Source organism: Schistocerca americana, chromosome 1 (assembly GCF_021461395.2).
Source record: "Schistocerca americana isolate TAMUIC-IGC-003095 chromosome 1, iqSchAmer2.1, whole genome shotgun sequence".
Classification (NCBI taxonomy): domain Eukaryota; kingdom Metazoa; phylum Arthropoda; class Insecta; order Orthoptera; family Acrididae; genus Schistocerca; species Schistocerca americana.
The window spans coordinates 108562260-108589445 of NC_060119.1; the positions used below are offsets into that span (position 1 = coordinate 108562260).

The window sequence follows — 27186 nt, forward strand, 5'->3', positions numbered from 1 at the left end:
CACTTCAGGAGCTCCGTCAGGCACTGGTGCAAGAATGGGAGGCTATACCCCAGCAGCTGCTCGACCACCTGATGCAGAGTATGCCAACCCGTTGTGTGGCATGTGTACGTGTGCATGGTGATCATATCCCATATTGATGTCGGGATACATGCGCAGGAAACAGTGGCGTTTTGTAGCACATGTGTATCTGGACGGTTTTCCCAACTTGTCACCAATACCGTGGACTTACAGATCTGTGTCGTGTGTGTTCCGTATGTGCGTATGCTATTAGCGCCAGTTTTGTGTAGTGCCACGTTGTGTGGCACTACATTCTGCAATTATCCTTAATTTACGAGCATGAGTGTAGTTCCAACAAAAATTTTCATCACCACAAAACTGTTATTCAGCTGCGCTTTAAACTATAGGTTTTCATGAATTTCCCATCCTCCAAGTTGCTAACGGCTAAAAGCAGAAACTGTGTCGACGTGTAAGTGTCGATATTCTTTCATTGGGTAGGGGCCGAGATCAAGACTTCGGGACCCAAGATCTACTCCACTGTCAGAAATGTTTATTTTTCTTCTCTGTACATTAGCTTAACACATTCTGCGTAATGGACGCTACAAATGTTCTACTCATGCATCTTTCACTTTAAAAAAACGAGCGAGGCGGCCCAGTGATTAGCATACTGGACTTGCATTCGGGAGGAGAGCGCTACAAACGCGCATTCGGTTATCCAGATTTAGGCTTTCCCTGATTTCCCTAATTCACTCCAGCCAAATTCCGGAATGGTTCCTTTGAAAAGGGCACGGCCGATTTCTTCCCCCCTCCTTAACACAATCAGAGCTTATGCTCCGTTTCTAATGACCCGAATGTCCACGGGAAGTTAAACCCAATCTTCCTTCCTCCTTACTACTTCCTTCATTTAATTAAAATGTCTAGTATCGACTGCAAGCTTATGTCTGGTCGTGGCACTACTATAGTGTGAACTAGGCTACTGTTCCGCATCACTACGATTTATCGTAACTTGAGCTCCAGTAAGCTCCTCTGTACTATAAAACGCGAAGGAGATAAAGTTGGAGAAATTGATAGTATTTTGCGGACCTGAACGCATGTTCCCCATTCTTCTTCTTAAATCAGACTGTTAATGGTAGATGATTTCCTCTCACAGCGAGCTTTAGTTATCCCGACAACTTTTCAAAGGAACTGTGCATTGTATCTTCGATTCTGTGTTTGTACACACAAGTCTCCGAGAACAGAAGTTTGAGGAGCTGTAGACGCTTTATTCTGCCATGGGTTTGCAGTAAAACGTAACGGTAAAACTCGGTGAGCGAAAACCGATGCAGCGAGAGTGCGGGCTCGCCAACCGCCGAAGGTTACTTGTCTTTTTGCAGCCGATGCGGGCGGACGAATGGAAAGTCGCTAGCACAGGTACACTAGATCAGGCGTGACGACCTGATGTGTCTCCTCGATACATATACGACGGTGAGTCAAATGAAAACCTTAAATTTGTAATAACAAATCGGAATTTTTCGCCGTTATCCTGTAAGTTGGTAAGCGTGCCACAAACAGCGTGCAGAATAGACTACAGGTGGCAGCATAGTGCAGACGCACACATACTGTCGCAGTATAAAGATGGCCGCCCCACTTGCGACTTGCACCAGGGAAGAACAGCGTTCTGTTATTCGGTTTTTGCGTAGTTAAGGTGTGAAACCTATTGAAATTCATCGACGAGTGGAGGTTCAGTACGGTGATGCATGTTTGTCACAGCAGAAAATCTACGAATGGTGTAGGAAGTTCGCAAATGGCGTGACTTCAGTGGAAGGTGCTCCTCGTCCAGGTCAGGCACAACGAGTTGTGATACCACAGAACATTGCAGCAGTTGAAGCCATAGTGAAGGAAAACTGCCGAGTGACACTGAATGACATTGCAGCATGTTTACAGATTAGTCATGGGTCAGCACACCACATTGTGCACGATGTGCTCCAGCTTCACAAAGTGTTTGCAAGATGGGTGCCATGGCAGCTGACTCCTGAAATGAGAGTACGACGTGTTGATGCTTGTGAAGAACTTCTTCGGCGCTTTGAACGAGAAGGTGATGGCTTCCTTGCAAGAATCGTTACTGGGGACGAAACCTGGGTTTACTTCCACCAACCGGAAACGAAGAGAGCGAGCAAGGAATGGCGACATTCCTCATCACGAAAACCAAAGAAGTTTCGAACAGAACCATCAACAGGGAAGGTTATGCTGACTCTCTTTTGGGACGAAAAAAGCATCATTTTGGAACATTACATGCCTAGAGGAACCACTGTCACCAGTGCATCATACACAGATATCCTAAAAAATCATCTGCGGCCTGCAATCAAATCATAGTGACGTGGATTGCTGTCAGCAGGTGTCCTTTTGCAACATGACAATGCAAGGCCCCACACTGCCCGTACAACAGTTGTAACAATCACAGACCTGCATTTTGAGTGTCCTCCTCATCCACCATTCTCACCACACGTTGCCACAAGTGATTTCTATATGTCTGGGCCACTCAAAGACGCAATGGGAGGAAAGAAGTTCCGTTCTGATGAAGAGGTACGCCACGCTGTGCATGAGTGGTTGTGCGGACTACCAAAAGAATTTTTTTCTAAAGGCATTTATGCACTTGGTAAGCGCTGGGGACTTGCATTGAGCGTGGGGGAGATTATGTTGAAAAGTGATACAGCTTTGTACCATTTCTGCACAATAAATAATATTTAAGGTTTTCATTTGACTCACCCTCGTACACTTCCGGATAAAAATTAGTACATCTGGAAAGATGACGTCGATTTTGATACCATGACCCCAAATGTCAACTGGGGGATAGTAGATGTAATGATAATGATTTCAACGTCGTCTGCCAACAGGGTACATCGTAGCGTAGCTACCAGAACTCCGTCTGCGTCTACCCTTTAACAGGGAACGCTCACAGCCAAAAGCCTCAGTGTTGGTGCAAACTCGAGAAGGAAGCAGGCAACTATGCCACACAGATACACTCGTGCTTCCTACTGTCAACTGAGCAAGCTTGAGAGGGATCGATTTGTGGCCTTCCGAATGGATACTCAAGTTTGACTTGCTGCGACAGTTGCGCAACGATGCTGGTATCAGTGGTCACGTGAACATTCCCACACCCATGAACGAGGTTCTGGAGGTCTACGCAGCAAAGACGACACCCAGGACAGTCCTTTTGTAAGGGCAGCAGTGGCAGATCGTACAGCTACCACAGAACAGATAGAGGGCATGTGAGCTCAGAGGTGTCAACACGGACTTTTGCGAACCGATTATTAGCAGTGTCTCTAACCGAGCACGTGCAACCAACTACGCTTGCTTGACTAAGTGAACAGATCGAGCAGGCGTGGCATAACGTATCCCAGGACAGTATTCGCGACCTGTACGATCGACTGGACGCCAAAGTCAGCTCCTGCATTGCCACCTGGTGGGGGCTACACTGCGTACTAATATGGGTGTTTAAGCATGGAACGATACCTGGTACCTCTGAACCGCTCGTACTGTTGATCTGCAAATGTAATCATTTCATGTGCTCCATATGCACTGTTGCAGCAATAAATCTTAAGTGAATTGCATACTTCTAAAAGGTGTACTAATTTTTTTCAGGCTGTGTAGACGTCACAAGTGATCCAGTTTTAGAGTCAGAGTGTAACAGACTTTGGAACACATGTGGTCAAATAAGAAGGAAGACATAGATAACATTCTTCCAAAATTTGTGAAACCGCTGGCGAAAACAGCAACGAAACGATTATCCCAGTTGGTGAATAGAATACATGAGATTACAGACGTATCGCCGGCCGCTGTGGCCGAGCGGTTCTAGGCGCTTCAGTCCGGAACCGCGCTGCTGCTACGGTCGGAGGTTCGAATCCTGCCTCAGGCATGGATGTGTATGTTGTCCTTATGCTAGTTAGGTTTAAGTAGTTCTAAGTCTAGGGGATTGATGACCTCAGATGTTAAGTCTCATAGTGCTTAGAGCCATGTGAACAGATATATCATCAGACTTTCGGAAAAATATCATCGGCACAATCCTGATCAGTAGATTCCGGTGAACATTAATAAAACCGACAAACTGCAGAGACGTATTCCTGACTGGAAATGAAGGAAAGAAGAAATGGTGTATAGAATACATGAGATTACAGACATATCGCCGGCCGCTGTGGCCGAGCGGTTCTAGGCGCTTCAGTCCGGAACCGCGCTGCTGCTACGGTCGGAGGTTCGAATCCTGCCTCAGGCATGGGTGTGTATGTTGTCCTTAGGTTAGTTAGGTTTAAGTAGTTCTAAGTCTAGGGGATTGATGACCTCAGATGTTAAGTCTCATAGTGCTTAGAGCCATGTGAACAGATATATCATCAGACTTTCGGAAAAATATCATCGACACAATCCTGATCGGTAGATTCCGGTGAACATTAATAAAACCGACAAACTGCAGAGACGTATTCCTGACTGGAAATGAAGGAAAGAAGAAATGGTGTATAGAATACATGAGATTACAGACATATCGCCGGCCGCTGTGGCCGAGCGGTTCTAGGCTCTTCAGTCCGGAACCGCGCTGCTGCTACGGTCGGAGGTTCGAATCCTGCCTCAGGCATGGATGTGTATGTTGTCCTTAGGTTAGTTAGGTTTAAGTAGTTCTAAGTCTAGGGGATTGATGACCTCAAATGTTAAGTCTCATAGTGCTTAGAGCCATGTGAACAGATATATCATCAGACTTTCGGAAAAATATCATCGGCACAATGCTGATCAGTAGATTCCGGTGAACATTAATAAAACCGACAAACTGCAGAGACGTATTCCTGACCGGAAATGAAGGAAAGAAGATCCTATGAACATGTGTCCAGAAACGCATCGTTGCCACGGCAGATGACACAGACGAAAGACAGTTCCTCTGACCACGTGCCGAGTGTTCCTTGAGTGTTGCAGGCTGTGCGATTGACGCAGCGTACTGTAAGCAGCAGAATGGTCCGGTATTCGTGTCGGGAACAAGCCGAGGTGGTGTTTGTGCGTGGATAAGCAGATGGAAACGGTAGAGAGGCAGCATGTCTGTATCAAAACAAGTACCCTCACAGGCGCTAACCACATCACACAACATTTCAAGCCATTTTTGGGCGTCTGTATGATCATGGATCTTTTCAGACAGACGAATGTCCAGGGAGGCGGCGGTCTGTGCGTACACCAGGTACGCACAGACACGGAATATTGGATCGAACCCTGGTACAGGCTCCAGACAAATGGCCTGCCAACATGGTGTTAGCCAAAGAACGATTATGCATGACAACGACTACGATCTCCATCACCTGCAACGAGTGCTAGGACGCTGAAAAGCGCCCTCTATTTGTAGAGAGTGGGCCGTTCTAATTCGTGAGAAATGTCCCTTAGTACAGCATACAGAATTGATGTGGAATTTAAGGGTATTAAAATATTTTAAAAGAACTTTATAAAAGAAAGAAATTAAATTATTTTATAGAAAACCATACTGGTGCAAAGATTGTAGCGCTCGAAAGTGCCCTCTGTGGACTGGTATTATACATAAAAGATATTCCCAAATTTAACAAATGAAACGTCGATGAGGTCATTATTATTAAAAGCTTTGAAAGAACTTTAGAATATTCAAAAATATTTTCTGCTTTTTCCATCTGACGATCATAGAACAAGTGGCGCTCAGGAGTACCCTCGATAGACAGAAATAATTCATACATAAAAATGTTCCTCAGCATAACATACAAAAAAATCAGGGTATAATATCAATAAACTTTAAAAGTAACGTAGAAACTAATAAAATTTTCTTTTTTCCTCTTATTTGGCGCTTGTAGATTTACTACTGCGCTGTAGACAATGCAGCAATCAGATTTCTCAAGAATTTTTTTATAAAGACGTAGCAGGCCAGTTAGGACAATGAACTCTAGGTTCCACAATCGACACGTTACTCTGAAACTGTAACAAATAATATGTTGCACAAATTTGTATTATAACTGATTTCTTAGAAATCTTGATTTCTAAACCTACATTTTAAACCATTTGTAATTTGGACCATTTTTAATTACAAAATGATTTTTTGTAATACATCTGAAGATGGGTAGCTGCCCGAAACCGGTGATATGGAGATACAGGACAGCGACCTGAAAACTGCATTGGGGCACTTTTTTTATTTATAACTAACGATTGCGGTAAATGGATCAAGACGAGTAAGTTTAGTTTTCAGTGCAGCGAATATGCAACCAAAGTTGCAAATTTCACTTTTTTAGTTATTAGAAGCCTAGTTCCTCGCCGGGACCCACTTTCAAATCATCGTAAAAGATAGTCAAAATGGTATACCAGTAGATACTAAATCATATCAAAAACATATACTGGGAGGGGCAAATAAAAGTGGCCTGGACAAGTGGATATGATTGGAGGTGAATGCATGCACTTAACCACGCCCTGTGATGCGCACACCTATAGGATGGAGCAACTACCCATACAGCCGGTCGAATCTTGGAGCACATTTACACAGTCTTCACGCCTGTCAGAGTTGTTAGCAGACGTCTGTCTGGTCGCGGCCCTAGCTGGCCACCCAGGTCACGTGATCTGTCAGTGTGCGATCACTTAGTGTGGGGAGTCCTCAAGTCTAGGGTGTATCGCAACAACTCTCATAGTCTTCAAGTACTGCAGCAGAACATTTCGGATGAGATTGCAACAATTCCAGCAGTCCAGCTCCGACCCGCCTTCAGCAACCTGCTGACCAGGGCCCAAAAGTGCCAATAGATGAATAGTGGGTACTTTCACCGTCTTCTGTAGTCAGATTAGTACTGTATTTCCTTTCCTCTGCTGTGTTCCTTTGTACCCTGGAACTCTGTCCTCCGGGCCACTTCTATTTGCCCTACCCTGTACGTATTATGAAGTGCAAATGGACAGTTACAGCGCTTTAACTGGTCATTAGCACTTGATAATATGTGTTTATTTTTCACATGATTTTTGTATTTCCGGAAATACCATTTTGACTATCTATTACGGTGATTGTAAATGGGTCCCGGCCCAAAACCAGTCATCGAGTAAACAAAAAAAAAAAATTCCAACTTCTGCTGACTTTTCGTTGTATTGATTAACAGAACTTGATAACCTGCAATTATTCCACCATGCTGGAAGTTCGTACATCAAGTTTTGATTTGGGTAACGTGCTTTCCCCTCTCTGTAGCCATTTTCAAATCAGAAACATCGTTACAATTTGCAAACCGTTCACACAGTCAAGTGCTTCAAATGATCAGATGGCAGCTCATATCTTTTCGGCAGGGCGTTGTAGATGGAGTGCGCTGTCAGGTTACTGTAGACAAAGTCTGTGCGCGTGCAGTAGTGGTTGTGCACGCAGACGTATCGGTTAGTCCGGCGACTATTGCTAAGGAAATACCTCAGCAACAAACTGTCCCGAAAGAGGAGACATTTTAATACATTTGTGAAGTGCAACATTTATGATCATGTCTGAGAGACTAGTTACGTGATGTCAGACTCTCAGCTGCTGAAAGAAGAGAACGCTTTTTGTGTTATACGACAAAAGCGGAATCTTCTTGCATTTTATTCTCTTCGCGACAGAAAGAGTTGTACGCAAAAAAGTTTTCACAGAAACCTCACCCCAGAGGTAAATAGGATTGCAGCTGAATTTCAGTTTCTTCTTCTTCTTGACGATAACCTGTGTCGTACGGGATCGCTGTACTCAAGATTTGGCAAAATCGCGGCCGAATGCCACTCATGTCGCCGCGGTTGTCACTTACCTAACGGACTCGTGAAGTTCTCTGGTCTGATGCTTCTGTGATCTAGTAATGTGTACTACATATGAGATATTTTACCTACTTAGAGGAACAAATTCATTTTAACCTGGTAACCTTGTGAAATACATGGACACATATCTCCATCAATATCACCCACAAAAGACTGAATTTTTTTCGTTTGGAATTTATTTCACGATGTCGGTCGGTGAGGCTTGGCACGAAGTAGGCGTTCCAAAACATGCCAAAGGTGTTCTATAGGATTCAGGCCAGGACTCTGTGCAGGCCAGCCCATTACATGTTTGTTATTGTCGTGTAACTACTCCACCATAGGCCGTGCATTATGAACAGGTGCTCGATCGTGTTGAAAGATGCAGTTGCCGTTCCCGAATTGCTCTTCGCCAGTGGGAAGCAAGAAGGTGCTTGAAACATCAATATAGGTCTGTGCTGTGATAGTGTTACGCAAAACAACAAGGGGTGCAAGTCCCCTGCATGAAAAACACGACCACACCATAACACCACTGCCTCCGAATTTTACTGGTAGCGCTACACACGCTGGCAGATGACGTTCACCGGGCATTGGCCATACCCACACCCTGCCATCGGATCGCCACATTGTGTACCGTGATTCGTCTCTCCACATAATGTTTTTCCATTGTTCAATCGTCCAATGTTTACGCTTCTTACACCAAGCGAGGCGTCGTTTGGCATTTAGCGCCGTGATGCGTGGCTTATGAGCAGTCACTCGACCACGAAATTCGAGTTTTCTCACCTCTCGCCTAACTGTCATAATACTTGCAGTGGATCCTGATGCAGTTTCGAATTCCTGTGTGATGATCTGGTAGATCTCTGCCTATTACAAATTACGAGCCTCTTCAACTGTTGGCAGTCTCTGTCAGTCAACAGACGAGGTCGGCCTGTACGCTTTTATGCTGTATGTGTCCCTTCACGTTTCCACTTCACTGTCACGTAGGAAACAGTGGACCTAGGGATGTTTAGGAGTGTGAAAATCTTGCGTACGGATGTATGACACAAGTGACACCCAATCACCTGACCACGTTCGAAGTCCGTGAGTTCCGCGGAGTGCCCCATTCTACTTTCTCACGATGTCTAATGATTACTGAGGTCGCTGATATGGAGTACCTGGCAATAGATGGGAGCATAATACACCTACTATGAAAAAGGTATGTTTTTGGGGGTGTCCGGATAGTTTTGATCACATAGTGCATGTTTAAGGATGTTATTCAGATAAACAAATAGAAACACATGCACATACCCTTAACCAGGCATGTGCAAACTTCACTGGACGCGCGGACATGATTCACGTATTCAGCTTGCGGGCCGCCTCGTCGCGTGATGCTACAGCAGCGCTCATAGCGCATGAAGTCAAAAGTATAGCGTCCCTGACAGTTTTTATGGCGTAACACAGCGACTTGAATGGCACCTCTCTCCCGATACGCCTCGCCAACAAATTACGCCTCAAAACACGCGCCATAGAGAGTACATTCACTTTATGTTCAACCCATTTTCAGATGTTTGCATTTTTTTACGCGTCGTGGACATTGTTTCTTTACTTACATGTTACAATAGCTGTCTTAAAAACTTCAGTTGCAAGATTCTGCAGCGCCACGCAAAAATTTCTTCAGCGGGCCGGATTAAAGCTAACCTCTGGCCCGATGCAGCCCGCGGGCCGCCGGTTGCCCACCGGTGCCTTAAACACTCTGAGAGGTCTTGACCACAAGTTTATGATGAGAATAATAAAACTGTGGTCAAGACATCTCAGTGTTTAAGTGCATCCAATGGTCGCTTTGTCTCAAAGTGCTTTTATGTAAACTGTAGCATATGCACATACAGGTTCAAAAATGGCTCTGAGCACTATGGGACTGAACTTATGAGGTCATCAGTCCCCTAGAACTTAGAACTACATAAACCTAACTAACCTAAGGACATAACTCACATCCATGCCCGAGGCAGGATTCGAATCTGCGACCGTAGCGGTCGCCCGGTTCCAGACTGTAGCGCCTAGAACCGCTCGGCCACTCCGGCCGGCCACATATAGGTTACCCAAAATGAAAATGACTTGTAATATGTTTTCAGGGATTTCGTGACAACGTAATCCGAAATGCAAACATGTCGTTGGGGAATTATTCGGAAGTCCAGAGACCTGAAAACATTGCTGAAATTTACTTCAGCTATGTCTCTGTCTTTCTTATTCGTGCTTCCAATGTACTTCATTCGTTTGATATTTGTAATTTTATGTAGTCATTTAGGTTACACGTCTTTATTATTATCATCTTGTACGGACATTACAAGTCCTATTCAGTAATGTACACCATGTATCACTTTCTGTAATTATGTTTTTGAGCTCTACTAGTGTGCTGGTCTGTTATTTTGTTTCTACCTAATGTTCACATTTTGCAAACACCCATTACTTCGTAGACTCATTGCTTCTTTTCCGACGGCTCTGAAAATATAGTTATGAAAACGGTTGACATCGTTTGTTCTCTTTAAAATTCAAATTTGTAGCCTACATCCCATGCAATTTAATGTTTATTGAAATGTTACTATACTGTGGATTCTATCTCCTGGTTTACTTTAATCACTGCGTATACACCCAGGTGACAGAAGACATGGGATAGCGATATGCACATATACAGATAGTAGCAGAGTCGCGTACACAAGTTATAAAAGAGCAGTGCATTGGCGGAGCTGTCATTTGTACTCATGTGATTTACGTGAAAAAGTGTCCCACGACATTACAGCCGCACGATAGAAATTAATAGACTTTGGCGCGGAATCGTCGTTGGAGCTAGACATTCCGTGTCGGAAATCATTAGAAAATTCAATACTCCGAGATCCAAAATATAAAGAGAGTAAAAATAAGAATACCATATTTCCGGTATTGCCTCTCACTGCGGTCAATTCAGTGGCCGACGAGCAGCGGCGTTTAGGTAGAGATGTCAGTGCTAAAAGATGGCAACATTGCGTGAAATAGCCGCAGAAATGAATGTGGAACGTACGGGGAACGTATCCGTTAGGACAGCGCAGCGAAATTTCGCTGTGGCAGCAGACGACCAAACCGAGTGGATTTTGCTAACAGCACGACATCATCTGCAGGGCCTTTGCTAGGATCGTGACCATATCGATTGGACCCTAGACGGTTGGAAAACCGTGGCCTGGTGAGATGTGTCCCGATTTCAGTTGGTAAGAGCTGATGGTAGGGTTCGAGTGTGGCGCTGATGAAACGGGGGCATGGACACGAGTTGTCAACAGGGCAATGTGCAAACTCATGGTGCCTCCATAATGGTCTGTGTTGTGTTTGCATGGAATAGATTTGGTCCTCTGGTCCGACTGAACTGATAACTGACTGGAAATGGTCATGTTAGGCTACTTGGAAACCATCTGAAGCCATTCATGGACTTCATTTTTACAGATGACAGTGCGCCATGTCACTGGAGCACAGCGGTTCGCGACTGGTTTGTAGAACATTCTGAACAATTCGAGCGAATGACTTGGCCAACCAGATCGTCCGACATGAATCCCATCGAACATTTATGGGACATAATGGAGCGGTCAGTTCATGCACAAAATCCTGCAGCGTCAACACTTTCGCAGTTCTGAGGGCGATAGGGGCAGTATGGCTCCGTATTTCTGCAGGATCGTTCCAATGACTTGTTGACTCTATGCCACGCCGAGTTGCTGCACTACAGGCGATTTGGGTGGCCAAATCATTCGGTCGAATTGTCCAGAATGTTCCTCAAACCAGTTGCGAACAATTGTCGGCTGGTGATATGACAGTTGTTTGGGAACATGAAGGATATGAATGGCTGCAGATGATCTCCAGGCAGCTGAACATAAAGATTGCCAGTTAATGATTCATTTGACTCAGAGGAACCAGTCCATTGCTCGTAAATACAGCCAACACCATTGCAAAGCCGCCACCAGCTTGCACAGTGTCTTGTTGACAAATCGGGTCCATGGCAGCATGGGGTCCGCGGCACACTCGAACCCTACCATCAGCTTTTACCAACTGGAATCGGGACTCACCTGACCAGTCCACGGTTTTCCAGCAGTATAGGGTCTAGCAGACATGATCAGGAGCCCAGGAAAGACGCTGCAGGCGATTTCGTGTGTTTAGCAAAGGCACTCGAGTCGACGGCCGACTGCCACAGCCCACTAGCTTCATTGACCTAACGAATACGTTCGTCGTACGGCCCACATTGATTTCGACTGTTATTTTACACAGTATTGCTTGTCCGTTAGCAGTGACAACTCTACGCAAACACAGGTGTTCTCGGTCGATAAGTGGAATCCGTTGTGCCCGGTGAGGGGTAATGCCCGAAATTTGGTATTCTCGACAAACTCTTGACACTGTAGATCTCGGAAAACTGTATTCGCTAACTGTTGGAATGACTCTTGCGTCTAGCTGCAACTGCCATTCCGCGTTCAAAGTGTGTTAATCCTTGTCGTGCGGCCATAGGTCGGAAACCTTTTCGCGTGGATCACCGGAGTACAAATCACAGCTCCGTCAATAGCCTGCCCTTTTATACGTTGTGTACGCGATACTATCGCCGTCTGTATATGTACATATCGCTATCCCATGATTTTTGTCACCTCAGTGTAGTTTTGATACAGCGATACCAGATGTCACAGTTGTAATATTTGCTGGAGAGACGCGCACGACGTGTTAATCGCCCAAGGACCTCGGTCTCCGTGAGGGGTGAGTCGAGTAGCCAAGGGGGCAGGCCATCAGGGAGCGCCGCTGCCCTTCCACCCCGGCGGCGACAGCCACTCACCGGCGATCTGCTCTGGTGGGAGGTCCTCCTGCAACACAAGGAAAGCGGTGTCTCACACTCTGCGACTCAACCGCAACCAGCTCAACATACATTCATGTCACATTAAGGTCTTGTGCAAAATTTCGGGATGTGAATTATTCAACGAACACTTTTCTGATCAGAAGTGATCGGACAAGTCTCTGCGGAACTGACCGACAGATGTAACGAGAGGCGGACCTGCCGGTATAAAAGTAGGTGTGGGAGAATTATGTTGTCAGTAGAGAAGCAGTAAGCACAGGATCGGTCCGACAGGCGGGCTCAGTGACTTCGAACGCGGTCTAGTCATTGGATGTCTACCTGAGCAACAAAACGTTTCAACCCATCTGAAGCTGCCCAAGTCGACTGTTGGTGAAGTGGTTATGAAGAGGAAAAGCGAATGAACAATCATAGTTAAAGCAAGACCAGGTAGACCTGCAAACCTCGCGCACTAATGGACAGGGACTGTCGAACATTGTGGAGTGAGGTTGTAAAATAAAAATTCCCATGAATTCAGCGGAAGGAGTGAGTTTCAAAGTGCTAGCAGAAGTCCAGTTAGCTCAATGACTGTGGGCAGGAAGTTAAAAAGAATGGGATACACTGGTCGGGCAGCTCCTCGGGAGCCACACATTCATGTACTCAGTGCGAAGCGACGCTTCAGGTGGCGTAAAAAGACGCCATTGGATAGTGGATGACTGGAAATGAGTGATCTCGAGTGATGAATCGCGCTGTACCTTGTGGCAATCAGCTGGAACAGCGCCTGGAGAATTCTACCTGCCTTCATGTGTAGTATCAACGGTGGATTACGGAGGAGGTTGGGTTACGGTAAGGGGATGTATCTCCTGGGGGATGATCCCTCTATTCCACTTACGAGAACGGTAACTACGGAAGGATATCAACATATTTTACAACACTGTGCACAACATAAGCAGAGGAACATTTCTAAGACGATGATTATATCAGCATGAGAATGCATCATGCCACACAGCAGCATCTGTGGGGCAATGGTTTTGTGGACAATAATGTTCCTGCAATGGATAGGCTTCACCAGAGCGCCAACTGAACCTGACGGGAAACTTTTGGGATGAGTTAGAACGTTGACTTCGCTCCAGATCCCAGCGTCCAACATCACTGTCTTCTTTGGTTTGGGCTTTTGCGGAAGAATAGGCTGCCAATCCTCCATAGACATTCAGAAATCTTATCGAAAGTGTCTCTTGTTCAGTTCAAGTAATTATAAGTGCAAAGGGTCGGCACACCCATATTAATGTCCACAAATAGCTGTCCGGGGTCTTTTGATCAGATGAATCTCGATACAGACCAATTAATCACTACATCATACTTGTAATCCTTAAAAAGGGTCATTACTCAAATGACAAAATGACAGCGTGTACTTCAGTGATAGTTACTATAACAGATATAATAATAACAAGTATAATAATACCAATACATCAAAGTAACAAACTGAAAATCAAAACATCTGATCCAATTGTAGAGGTACCCCCTCTGATGAAATCATACTTAGTACAAGATAAAAATTAAAAAAAATAAGACTACAATCACTAATTTCATATAGTTGCAAATTTATAAAACTCAGAATTTCCTTTTTATAGAAAATCTGTAGCAAGAAATATTTAAAATGTATGACTACTTAGAGACCAAAAGGAAGTTCTCGTATACCCAGTACATCAACAAAAACGCAATCCTACCGTATTTGCCAAGTACAAAAGTACCTCACTGCTACACACAGCGAACAAAACTCTTAACTCACAATTCAAATTGAACATATTCTTGATAATGCGCAAGCAATTTCCGAAGAGTCCTATTTATGGTTGACATATATACACAAAGGAAAGAAACAGTAATATGATCAGGAAGTACACTCACGATTTGTCGACTTCAAAAAACGGTTTGACAGTGTTAAAAGAAACAATTTTTTACACGCTGTGAATGTACTTCGGATCTTGCAAAAACCTCTAAATCTAACTACAATATGTGCCTTAAATGCCAGTTTCAGAATCAGATTTACAAGTTTCGTTGCTTATGGCTAGAATAATGACTCTTTTGTCGAGCAAGAACACACACAATGTACCACCATATTTCTTCATTAGTCAAAAGGAGTGATCTGTCACATTAGACAACTAAACGATGGCAAAAAATTTAAAAAAACTTAATATTGGGTTGTTTTGATGTTATACGCATTAAACTTCTCGCTTAAATGACGCTTAAGTAATTGCATGCGTCGTATTCATAACCTCAGTAATGGTACCATCACCCATCTCACATCAAGTAGTTTAGATCTTGTCCGTCGTTGTATTCAGTTTCGAGCATTTGTCTCTGGCAAATGATGTGTTCTTAGAGAATGCTTTTATTATTTGTGGAAGATGTTTCACCTATGAACTTATAGAAGCATACAGTTGAATGTAGTTCATATACATCAGCTGATTTAATAGCTTAGGCCGTTGAAGCTTTTTTGACTGCAAATCGATATCCGGTTGAAGGGAGCATTGATAACAGTGAATGAAGCACTAAACAGAACCATAAGGGGCTCTTATTCATCCCAATTTATTCTATTATCTTTTTTATTTTGCTACTTTGTACCCGCTATATGTCTTCTGGTGCTTCATCGTGAATGAGAGTCATGACTGAATTGTTTGTCTTATAAACATGTGTGTCTCTAGTATGCCTATCTGTCGTATTCACGTCGTACTTTTGAGTTCTGAGCGCACACTGGGGGTATAGAGATGCTTAGAAGAATAGCGTCTGATTTTTCATAATTTCATGCAGCCCACATAAAATAACTTTCACGAATTTCCTTCTTCATGACAACGCCCGGCCGCACAATGCAGGTGGAACAACGACGTTCTTGTAGCGTTTTCGATGGGAAGTGTCTGATCATCCACCGTACAGCCAGGCTCTCTTTGATTTACATTTCTTCGCTCATATGAACCGTTGTGTATGAGGACAGCATTTTGGCACAGACAACGAGCTGCAGAACAGCGTAGAGAACTGTCAAAATCACAGGCGGCTGGCTTCTGTGACGAGGACATTGGAAAGTTGAAACAACACAATGACAAATGTCCGATTCAGAAGGGCGACTATGAAGAGAGTTGCTGGAAGGTATAGCTAATAGGTGCCAATAAACACTTTTGATTTTCGCTGTGATTTCCATGCTGCGATCGATCGGAGGCTGGAAAAAAGTAGCCCTCGTATTTAATTCTGTATCTTTCATTCTGCTGGCAAATCTAGAAAGAAGTTGCGCTGAACGTTTGCAAAAAGGTTCTTGGAGAACTGACATAGTAATGACGTGCTGTTTAAATCATGTATCATGTTAAAGTGAATTACTCAATAAATAACAATGCTATTATTGTTGATAATAATAATATCCTTCATCCATAAGGCATCTAAATTTCCAGTTACTTTATTTGAGCAACCAGTTCCAGCACCACATTACGCAATCTTCAGACACCTTGACCGACGTGTAGGAAGAATTACACCTCTGGTCCCTCCAAAATAGTGACAGACTCCAGTGACTGGTATCCGTTGATCTTTGACAGAGATCCCTTCGATCGTCACTTGCCGAATAGTTGGCAAGTGATGATCGAAGGGACAAGAAGAGATCCTCGTGATACCACTCACTGAACGCTGGTCCCTACTTTGACTAGACCAGAGGTGGGATTCTTCCTACACGTCGATCAGGGGCCGTAAGATGAAATAGTGTAGCTCTGAAACTGGTTTCTCAAATAAAATAACAACTGGAAACCTGGATGGCTGAAGGTGTTCTGGTTCTACTTTTCGTAATGGACAGCCGAGGTCCCACAACCACCTGTATAAAAATGGACGTACAGAGATTAGGAGGAAAGACCTACTCATAGTTAAATGTGGCCCTCATAGCTACGATTAAGCTATTACATTCTTCGAAAATAGTGCCATATGCTTAGATTTCGCACTGAGATGACAGAAGTCGTAGAATAGCGATATGCACATTTACAGATGGTGGTAGTATCGCGTACACAAGGTGTAAAAGGGCAGTGCACTGGCGTAACTGTACTCAAGTAATTCATGTGAAAAGATTTCCGACGTGATTACAGCCGCACGACGCGATTTAACGGACTTGGTGAACGCGCAATGGTGGCTGAAGGTAGACGCATGGGACATTCAATTGAATGGAAATGGTTATGCTCGGCTGCATAGGGAACGTTTGCAGCCATTCATGGTAGTCATGTTCCCAAATGACGATGGAATTTTTGTGCATGAAAATGCGCATGTAATCAGGCCACAATTGTTCGCGATTGGTTTGAAAGACATTCTGGACAATTCGAACGAATGATATGGTTACCCAGATCGCCCGACATGAACCCCATTGAACATTTATGGGACATAATCGAGAGGTCAGATTGTTCACAAAATCCTGCACCGTCAACACGTTCACAATTCATTATGGACGGCTATAGAGGCAACATGGCTTACTATTTCTGCAGGGACTTCCAACGGCTCGTTGAATCCATGCCATGGCGCATTGCGGCGCTACGCCGGGTAAACGAGGGTCCGGCACGACGTTAGAATCTCATGACTGTTCTACATCTACATCTACATTTATACTCCGCAAGCCACCCAACGTTGTGTGGCGGAGGGCACTTCACGTGCCACTGTCATTACCTCCCTTCCCTGTTCCAGTCGCGTATGGTTCGCGGGAAGAACGACTGCCGGAAAGCCTCCGTGCGCGCTGGGATCTCTCTAATTTTACATTCGTGATCTCCTCGGGAGGTATAAGTAGGGGGAAGCAATATATTCGATACATCATCCAGAAACGCACCCTGTCGAAACCTACACCGCGATGCAGAGCGCCTCTCTTGCAGAATCTGCCACTTGAGTTTGCTAAACATATCCGTAATGCTATCACGCTTACCAAATAACCCTGGATCTTCTCTATCTCCTCTGTCAACCCGACCTGGTACGGATCCCACACTGATGAGCAATACTCTAGGTCGAACGACTGTTTTGTAAGCCACCTCCTTTGTTGATGGACTACATTTTCTAAGGACTCTCCCAATGAATCTCAACCTGGCACCCACCTTACCAACAATTAATTTTATATGATCATTCCACTTCAAATCGTTCCGCGCGCATACTCCCAGATATTTTACAGAAGCAACTGCTACCAGTGTTTGTTCCGCTATCATATAATCATACAATAAAGGATCCTTCTTTCTATGTATTCGCAATACATTACATTTTTCTTTGTTAAGGGTCAGTTGCCACTCCCTGCACCAAGTACCTATCCGCTGCAGATCTTCCTGCATTGTCTCCTCAGTGAATGATTACTAGCAAGAGGAAGGCTCTACTCCGATAAAGGAACGGGGTGTATCTGTCATTCTAGTCGTGGCAAATTACATAACTTAAGAAAGCATCATATCCAAAATGTCAGATTTTGGTTCTTGACATACCTAGTCCTCGTACGTATGGTACCAGTCCACAATCCAGCTTCACTGTTCTTTATACTTTTTACTGTTAATTAGCAGCCTGAAAGATTCCCTCTCTGTCTTGGAAGCTAGTGGCTAACGGCAGGTTTCTAGAGTTCTATTATTGTTCTCGGGAATCGCGACTTCTTTTATTTTCTCCCTGTTGATGGTGAGCTGTTTCGTCTCGACATGAACTCACTGTTCGCACACGGCATTACGGCTGCAGAACGTTTGTTTTAACTGTTGCAAGATGACCCCTAAAAAAAAATACCTAGCCCCTGCTATCTGGAACTGGATCCTGTAGCGTTTGGAGTAACGATCGGTTCTATTTGCGATCACCGTAGATAAATACACTTCTCCTTCCTGTTTAGTTGAACTAGTTAGAAACGGAAGGGATAAGAATAAATTGTGATTAAACAAAGTAACTTACAGCTGAATAGTTTTTACAGATGTCAGAACTCTGTTTTCTTAACAAGGGCTAACCTGCTTACCGCTAGCGAACATTGTGTACCGTCTCCAGTACAGTAGGGATTGCGTGTATGCTAACAAACACATACTTTAGATGAACGTTACGGTACTGATTTATGACACCAAGGGTGAAACTTTCCTTGGTAAGGATAAGCCGAGTATTGAGGAAAAACGATATTTATTAATCTCCACAACGTGGATCATGTGCATGTTAGCTGAATAAAAATATTTTCGTATCAGAATATAGTCTGTGATTACCTTTATCAGTAATTGTGGCATGTATGTAAATAACGGATCAAGCGCCAAAAAAGGGAAATTTGAGTTATTGGTGAAATTCCACTGTAAATGACAAATCCAAAACCATATATTCTCACGTAAGTGCCAGAACAGCTGGAAACAGAGTATACAACTGTCTAGAGATGGCATTCGTGTCTAAGACCAACATCGACGTTCAGATAATGAGTCACGTGCCAACTCTCTGTTAGTGTCTTGGTGTGCACTTGTGTGAGCTGCAGACTATTGAAGTAACTCTGTGGCTTGTTTGGAACAACAGCGCATTGATGAAGTAATCATTACTTGTAAATAATACACAGTATAGCAAAAAGGAAAGGGAAACTGTGCCAAAACGGAGGAAGAGAGGTGTAGGTAGTGCTCAAAATGAAAGAAAGAAAGTGAGCCGCGTGGGTAAGGAATATACTCGAAAAGACAATAATGGGGTTCCAGCTAAAGAAGCTCTCAAGCACCAGGTAGACCTTTGCTGACACTTTAACATTTATTGTAAGGGTTGGAATCAAAGTAAATTTTTCTAATGCGTTTGATTTATTATTGAAACGAATTTTGTATCGACAACAAGCATCGTTCTGATTATGAGGTTATAATTAACCATTTGCATGGAATCGTTTACTTACCTAACAGAAAAGGGTTACTTTACGGAAACAGAACATATATTTCTGGTGAAAGGAGACTCTTGTCTTGCGATCTTGATTTTGCTCCCATTGAGAACCGAAAGAGTCTAAGTATGTGTGGAGTTCGAAAGATTTAGTTAGCCTCATCATTGAGTCTACGCCCGCAACGTCATTCACATCGACTGGTACGCAAGAGAGAGATTTTTACGAACTATAAGTCAGCTGCTGAAAAAATATGAATTTCACCACCGTGCATATTTCATGCGAACAGTGGATCGGACTAAGTGCTGAATGGATAGGGGTACTACAAATTTGGTAAAATCTCAATGCAGTTGAAGAATTCAAGGAAAGAGGAACGGTGTGCCTTGTGATGTTCAACAGATGCCACTGGAAACACTACACTGTGAACCTAGGTTGTCTGAAAAAAAGAGAAGGGATTTAGCTAAAATGTTCCTATTTGCAAAAGAGGAGACTAAGTTGTTTTATGAGAACTTTGTAAAATGAATGAATATGGGTATGATGGTACTTGTGTCGCTATTTATGTTACGTTTCAGTTTCTTCGAATAAGGTATCATTTTGTTCTTAAACCAAATGACGTAGAAGAAACACACACACACACACACACACACACACACACACATATATATATATATATATATATATATATATATATATATATATATATTATTGATTACCTCTAAATCATAATTTTGGCGCTTGAGCCAGTATTTAGTTATATGTCACAACTATAAATTAACAACTAATTTGATGTGATTGTTTTATATTATTGAGTCCCTGGTAGCATGGGCATCTCTATTGTTTTTAATCCGTTCGAGACCGAAAAAATTTCATACATAAGTTACACAGCTGCTGCTAAATCCGTAGTATTATCTCACTGCGATCAGCCACCTAATTCTACAACTGGCTAAACGAGAGGTGTAGCAGAATAACTGGAAATCACTTCTGGAGGTGTATGAGGATTCTGTAATGAATAAAAAGCCCTGTTTTTTAAATTCCAGAAGGGAATGGGTACAAGTGACCCCTGTTGCCCCCCTCACCCCCTCACCCGTCCTCCACGCGTCCTTTGCGGACACCTATAGGAAGACCCTTCTTTTGCATAATGTAAACTTTCAAAAGTAATTAGGCGACGAGTTTATGAAGTTTTTCTTGGATGTTTTTGTACGGATAGTTCACCATTCTAATAACGTGAACAGCGTAAGTTAATACTGACAATTTCAAGGACGTACCAGTCTTGTCTGCTTTCATATTGGGTTGGTGTTCTGTAGCCTCTCTTAACATCGGGCACCGCACCTCCTCCGCCCCCGGTAGCTGAGTGGTCAGCGCTACAAGATGTCAATCCTGAGGGACCGGGTTCGGTTCCCGGCTGGGTCGGAGATTTTCTCCCCTCAGGGACTGGGTGTTGTGTTGTCCTAATCATGATCATTTCATCCCCATCGACGAGCAAGTCGAGTGGCGTCAAATCTAAAGACTTGCACCCGGCGAACGATCTAGCCGACGGGAGGCCCTAGTCACACGACATTTATGTACTGCACCTTCTCATTGTTTTTGTCATATATCTTTTAATGTAATGGGCACCATTGGTTTCACAAGCAGTCAAATAGACACAACTGACGTTTTCTTCTTGGATCGCTGTCAGTATTCCTTATTTTGAACAGCAAATTTAAGGACTGATGCCCAAGATAACTCGAAACAGACTGTATAAAATACCATGTAATGGCCAATAGGAAAGTTTTGTCTCGTTGAACGAACTATTAGCAGCAAACTCCTTCACAACTGCATAGTTTCCCAATTATATTATTGAAAGGGCTACAAAGCTCGTAATGTCCAGACGTGACTCAAGTAGTGGAAACGTGTCTTTCTTTGTAGTGAATAAATCAAAACTAAGTTCGGTTTTGAACTCCCCCGGTACTGCTCAGTCGAAGCACGCCGGCCGCGGCTGGGATTCGTGCGAGCAAATCTTCGTCTCATTCTGCTGGTCTCTTGTAATTTAGACTATTCGTGCCGTTCCACAAGGAAAAAAGCGCCCGCAGCTAAATCCGGCGACCGCGGAGGCCAAACAGCTGGGCCGCCCCGTCCTATTCATCTTCTGCCGAATCTTCGGCCGAGATCACGTCTGCCTGCGCGTGCAGTGTGCGAACACGCGCCGCCATCCTGTGCTATTACGAGTGCGGGATTCACGCATGTAACAGTTTGTGACTCAGCCGCAGTTGCGAAATTTACATAACTGACCTGATTTTTTAATGTTACAAATGTCAAATCGTATATTTCTAGACATAGTCAATATTCGTCACAACCTCTCAAAGTAATAGAAATTTCTAAACATCCGTACATCGACGCAGTTTTCCTTCGCTTATCGGTAACACGATAGTACTTCGTATGACTGTGACTTCGTATGACTGTGAAACATTTGACGCATTATTCGCCGAAATTTGCAAAACAAGAAAAAAAACAACAACATACAATTAAAACTGGTGAGAGATCCAATATTAAACTGCTTCACAGTCTAATGTTCTCACACAATTAAAGAAAATATTAATTTCAGTTTCAATTATAACCAATTACATCAATGTATTAAACATAAGTTACAAAAGTGCTTCTGTAGAGGAAGAAAACGACGTAGAGGCTGTATGTTAACTTTCTCTACGTCCCCGTATTTAGTCTTTCTGTAACAGTTCGGTGGTTTCTATTACGAAATTATTGAAGCCCATGACTTCATATCGAAAGTTTATCCACCTCCCTTCCGTTTCTTTCTCTAAAATTAAAGAGCCTTTCTTAACTAGAATAGAACTTATAAAATCATGTTCTTAATTTGATACTGTATTTATAAATACATAGGAGGATAGAACCTTTACTAAATAATTGTTTCATTGTTAATTGTATTTATTTTTAGTTCTTTCCTTTACATTAAAACAAAGCGGCCATACGTTTTATCAGTCCCATCTACAGAGTAACAATATGTGGTGCTGTTAATGTACTGACAAATCTAAGAGTCCGCTTTGGTATGTTCTTAGCAGAGTCTGAAAATGATACTTCGGAAATGATTCAAAACATTAGTATAAAAAGCCTGATATTAATGTTTTATCTTACAAGGAGACCACATAGCAATCGGATTTTCGTATTTTTTTATATTTATGGTTCGTGAGGTTCAGAATTCAAATACGAGTCCCACAAAGCAGTTACATGGAATTCTCAAAAATTGTCGAGAAAATGGACTTTGAAGTTTCTCCGAGCATCTTTAACATTCAAAAGTAAGATCGAGTTCTCGACAGGCAGAGTGGCACTCTGATCAAGTTCTTGTCAACCACGCGGGCAGCCCGGTGCGACCGCCAGCAGTGACAAGTTTTTAAACAAAGATTCTTGGTCTATGTGCATTTATGTGAAGAATAAGATACGTAAAGATGACAAAAATAAATTATAATGTTTTTTTAATTGAAAAAAACTTTATTAACAAACTTCTTAACACATCGGTAATTAAGAATTTACACTAAGTGACAAAAGTCGTGGAATACCTCCTAATATCGTGTCAGACCTTCTTTTGCCGCCGTATTGCAGCAACATGACGTGGCATGGACTCAACAAGCAGTTAGAATATTGAGCCATGCTGCCCCAATAGCCGTCCATATTTGTGAAACTGTTCGCGTTGCAGGATTCTGTGCACGAACTCATCTCTCCATTATGTCCCACAAATGTCCGATGCGATTCATGTCGAGCGACAAGTGTGGCCAAATCATGCGCTCGAACTGTGCAGAATGTTTTTCAAACCATTTGCGTATACGTGTGGCCCGGTGACTTGGCGCACTGTCATCCATAAAAATTACATCTTTGTGGTGTCACCGCTAGACACCACACTTGCTAGGTGGTAGCCTTTAAATCGGCCGCGGTCCGTTAGTATACGTCGGACCCGCGTGTCGCCACTATCAGTGATTGAGGACCGAGCTCCGCCACACGGCAGGTCTAGAGAGACTTCCTAGCACTCAGCCCAGTTGTACAACCGACTTTGCTAGCCATGGTTCACTGACAAAATACGCTCTCCTTTGCCGAGACGATAGTTAGCATAGCCTTCAGCTACGTCATTTGCTACGACCTAGCAAGGCGCCATTACCAGTTACTATTGATACTGAGTCATGTACAGTCAAGAGCGACGCTCATCATTAATGGATTAAAGTTAAGTATTCCACCAGCTGCGTCCGTTTTTCTAAAGTCTAATTTCCTTGTCCTGTTCCAGACCTCACGCCAGCCTGCGTGAGCTAAAACGCGTGCCTTTCGGCTTCCTCTAGTACCCGGTGTTGGCTCTCCTGCCAACCCAAAACAATCTTTTTTTTGGGACCATGAAGTCAATGAATGACTGTAAATGGTCTCCAATTAGCCGAACATCCAGAGGAACCAGTCCATTACATGTAAACATAGCCCACACCATTATGGAGCCACTATTAACTTGCACAGTTCCTTGTTGACAACTTGGGTCCAAGGCTTCGTGGATTCTTCACTACACGCGAGCCCTACCATCGTTTCTCACCAACTGAAATCATGACTCATCTGACCAGGCCACGGTTCTCCAGTCGTCTAAGGTCCAACAGATACGGTCACGAGACCACAAGATGTGCTGCAGGCCATGTCGTGCTGCTAGCAAAGGCAGCCACATCGCTCGTCTGCTGTCATAGCCCGTTTACGCCAAATTTCGTCGAGCTGTCCTAACGGACACTTTCGTTGTACGTCGCGCACTGACTTATCCAGTTATTTCACGCAGTGTTGCTTGTCTGTTAGCACTGACAACTCTACGCAAACACCGCTGCTCTCGGTCGTTAAGTGATGGCCATCGTCGTCTTTGTTCTCGGTGGTGAGATGTAATGCCTGAAAATTAGTGTCTCGGCACTCTCTTGATATCGTGGATCTCGGAACATTGAATTCCCTAACTATTTCCGAAATCACCCTGAAGCGTCTAGCTCGAACTACCATTCCATTTTCAAAGTCTGTTAAATCCCGTCTTGCGGCCATTAACCTCGTCGGAAACGCTTTCATATGAATCATATGAGTACAAACGACAAGGTCGCCAACGTACTGATCTTTTATACCTTGTGTACGCGATATTATCGCCCTCTGTATGTGTGCATCCCTCTATCCCATGACTAGTTACCTCAGTGTATATTTGCAATAAAAACTGTATATTTGTGTGCGATACTTAATTAGAAATAAAAAGACGACTGTTTTCATAAAAGTCATAATTCGGTAGTTTATTTAGCATATTTGTGTTAAATTTATTATTTAAATTGAAAATCTCTTCTGAAAAGCACGTTCCAAGGCATCCCAGATATGCCCTTAATGTTCATGCCTGGGCAGTTTGGTGGGCAGCGGAAGTATTTTAAACTCAGAAGAGTGTTCCTCGGACAACTCCGTGGCAATTCTGGACGTGTGGGGTGTAACATTGTCCAGCTGAAATTTCGCCAAGTGCGTCGGAATGCACAGTGGACATGAGTGGATGCAGGTGATCAGACAGTATGCTTACGTACGTGCCACCTGTCAGAGTCGTATCTAGACGTATCAGGGGTCCCGTATCACTCCAACTCCACGCGCCTCACACCATTACAGAGCCTCCACCAGTTTGAATAGTCCCCAGCTGACATACAGTGTCCATAGATTCATGAGATTGTCTTCTCATCCGTACGCTTCCATCCGCTCGATACAATTTGAAACGAGACTCGTCCGACCAGGCAACATGTTTCCAGTCATCAACAGTCCAATTTCGGTGTTGACGGGCCCAGGCGAGGCGTAGAGCTTTGTGACGTGCAGTCATCAAGGGTACACGAGTGGGCCTTCGTCTCCAAAAGCCCATATCGATGATGTTTCGTTGAATGTTTCGCACGCTGACACCTGTTGATGGCCAAGCATTGACGTCTGCAGCAATTTGCGGAAGGGCTGCACTTCTGTCACGTTGAACGATTCTCTTCAGTCGTCGTTGGTCCCGTTCTTGCAAGATCTTTTTCCGACCGCAGCGATGTCGGAGATTTGATGTTTTGCCGGATTCCTGATATTCACGGTACACTCGTGAAATGCTCGTACGCGAAAATCACCACTTCATCGCCACCTCTGAGATGCTGTGTCCGGTCGTTCGTACTCCAACTATAACAGCATGTTCCAACTCACATAAATCTTAATAAGCTGCATTGTAGCAGCAGTAACCGATCTAACAACTGCGCCAGACACTTGTTGTCTTATATAGTGGTTGCCGACCGCAGCGCCGTATTCCGCCTGTTAACATATCTCTGTATTTGAATACGCATGCCTATACCAGTTTCCTTCAGCGTATATAGCAAAGGATGAACACAGTAGAAGATTCACTGACAATAATGATATATCCCGTTGTTGTTGTTGTGATCTTCAGTCCTGAGACTAGTTTGACGCAGCTCTACATGCTGCCCTATCCTGTGCAAGCTTCTTCATCTCCCAGTACTTATTGCAACCTACATCCTTCTGAATCTTCTTAGTGTATTCATCTCTTGGTCTCCCTCTACGATTTTTACCCGCCACTCTGCCCTCCAATGCTAAATTTGTGATCCCTTGATGCCTCAGAACATGTCCTTCTAAATGGTCCTTTCTTTTTGTCAAGTTGTGCCACAAACTCCTCTTCTCCCCAATTCTATCCAATACTTCATCATTAGTTATGTGATCTACCAATCTAATCTTCAGCATTCATCTGTAGCACCACATTTCGAAAGCTTCTATTCCCTTTTTGTCCAAACTATTTATCGTCCATGTTTCACTTCCATACATGGCTACACTCCATACAAATACTTTCAGAAACGACTTCCTGACCCTTAAATCTATACTCAATGTTAACAAATTTCTCCTCTTCAGAAACGCTTTCCTTGCCATTGCCAGTCTACATTTTATATCTTCTCTACTTCGACCATCATCAGTTATTTTGCTCCCCAAACAGCAAAACTCCTTTACTACTTTAAGTGTCGCATTTCCTAATCTAATTCCCTCAGCATCACCCGACTTAATTCGACCTCATTCCAATATCCTCGTTTTGCTTTTGTTGATGTTCATCTTATATCCTCCTTTCAAGACATTGTCCATTCCGTTCAACTGCTCTTTGCTGTCTCTGATAGAATTACAATGTCATCGGCGAACCTCAAAGTTTTTATTTCTTCTCCATGGATTTTAATACCTACTCTGAATTTTTCTTTTGTTTCCTTTACTGCTTGCTCAATATACAGATTGAATAACATCGGGGAGAGGCTACAACCATGTCTCACTCCCTTCCCAACCACTGCTTCCCTTTCTTGCCCCTCGACTCTTATAACTGCCATCTGGTTTCTGTACAAATATGTAAATAGCCTTTCGCTCCCTGTATTTTACCCCTGCCACCTTTAGAATTTGAAAGAGAGTATTCCAGTCAACATTGTCAAAAGCTTTCTCTAAATCTACCCCTCCGAAACGAAAACCAGCAAGTACTTTAATTTCTTGGAAATTAAGGCAGATAAGAATTTAATTTGCGGATTCGCTCTATTTCCTCGAAAACAAGCAAATTAGAACACCTTTGAGAATTGTAGGCTACTTTGAGTCTCTAAAGGTACTACAGTAAGACGTCAGAAAAGTAAAGGGAGGGATGTCAAATGTGGCAGAATATGCTGATATGTTCGAACCTCTCACGATTCGTCCAACCAACATCTGAGAATTTCTGTTATAGATTCAGCTGTCAATCAAGTGCCTTCTTTTGTGATCTCATTACATGCTTATTTAATTTCCAAAGCTCGCCAGTATTAGTTCAGTT

General features: G+C 43.5%; 1 protein-coding gene across 1 annotated transcript in view; it reads right to left on the reverse strand.

Moving 5' to 3' along the window:
- The window catches only part of LOC124620561 (troponin C, isoallergen Bla g 6.0301), a 147671-nt gene that overhangs the window by 32050 nt on the left and 88435 nt on the right, over nucleotides 1-27186 (reverse strand). The window contains exon 2 of the mRNA XM_047147078.1: nucleotides 12545-12572. Coding sequence (XP_047003034.1) covers nucleotides 12545-12572 — 28 coding nt within the window. The remainder of the gene's footprint in view (nucleotides 1-12544; nucleotides 12573-27186) is intronic.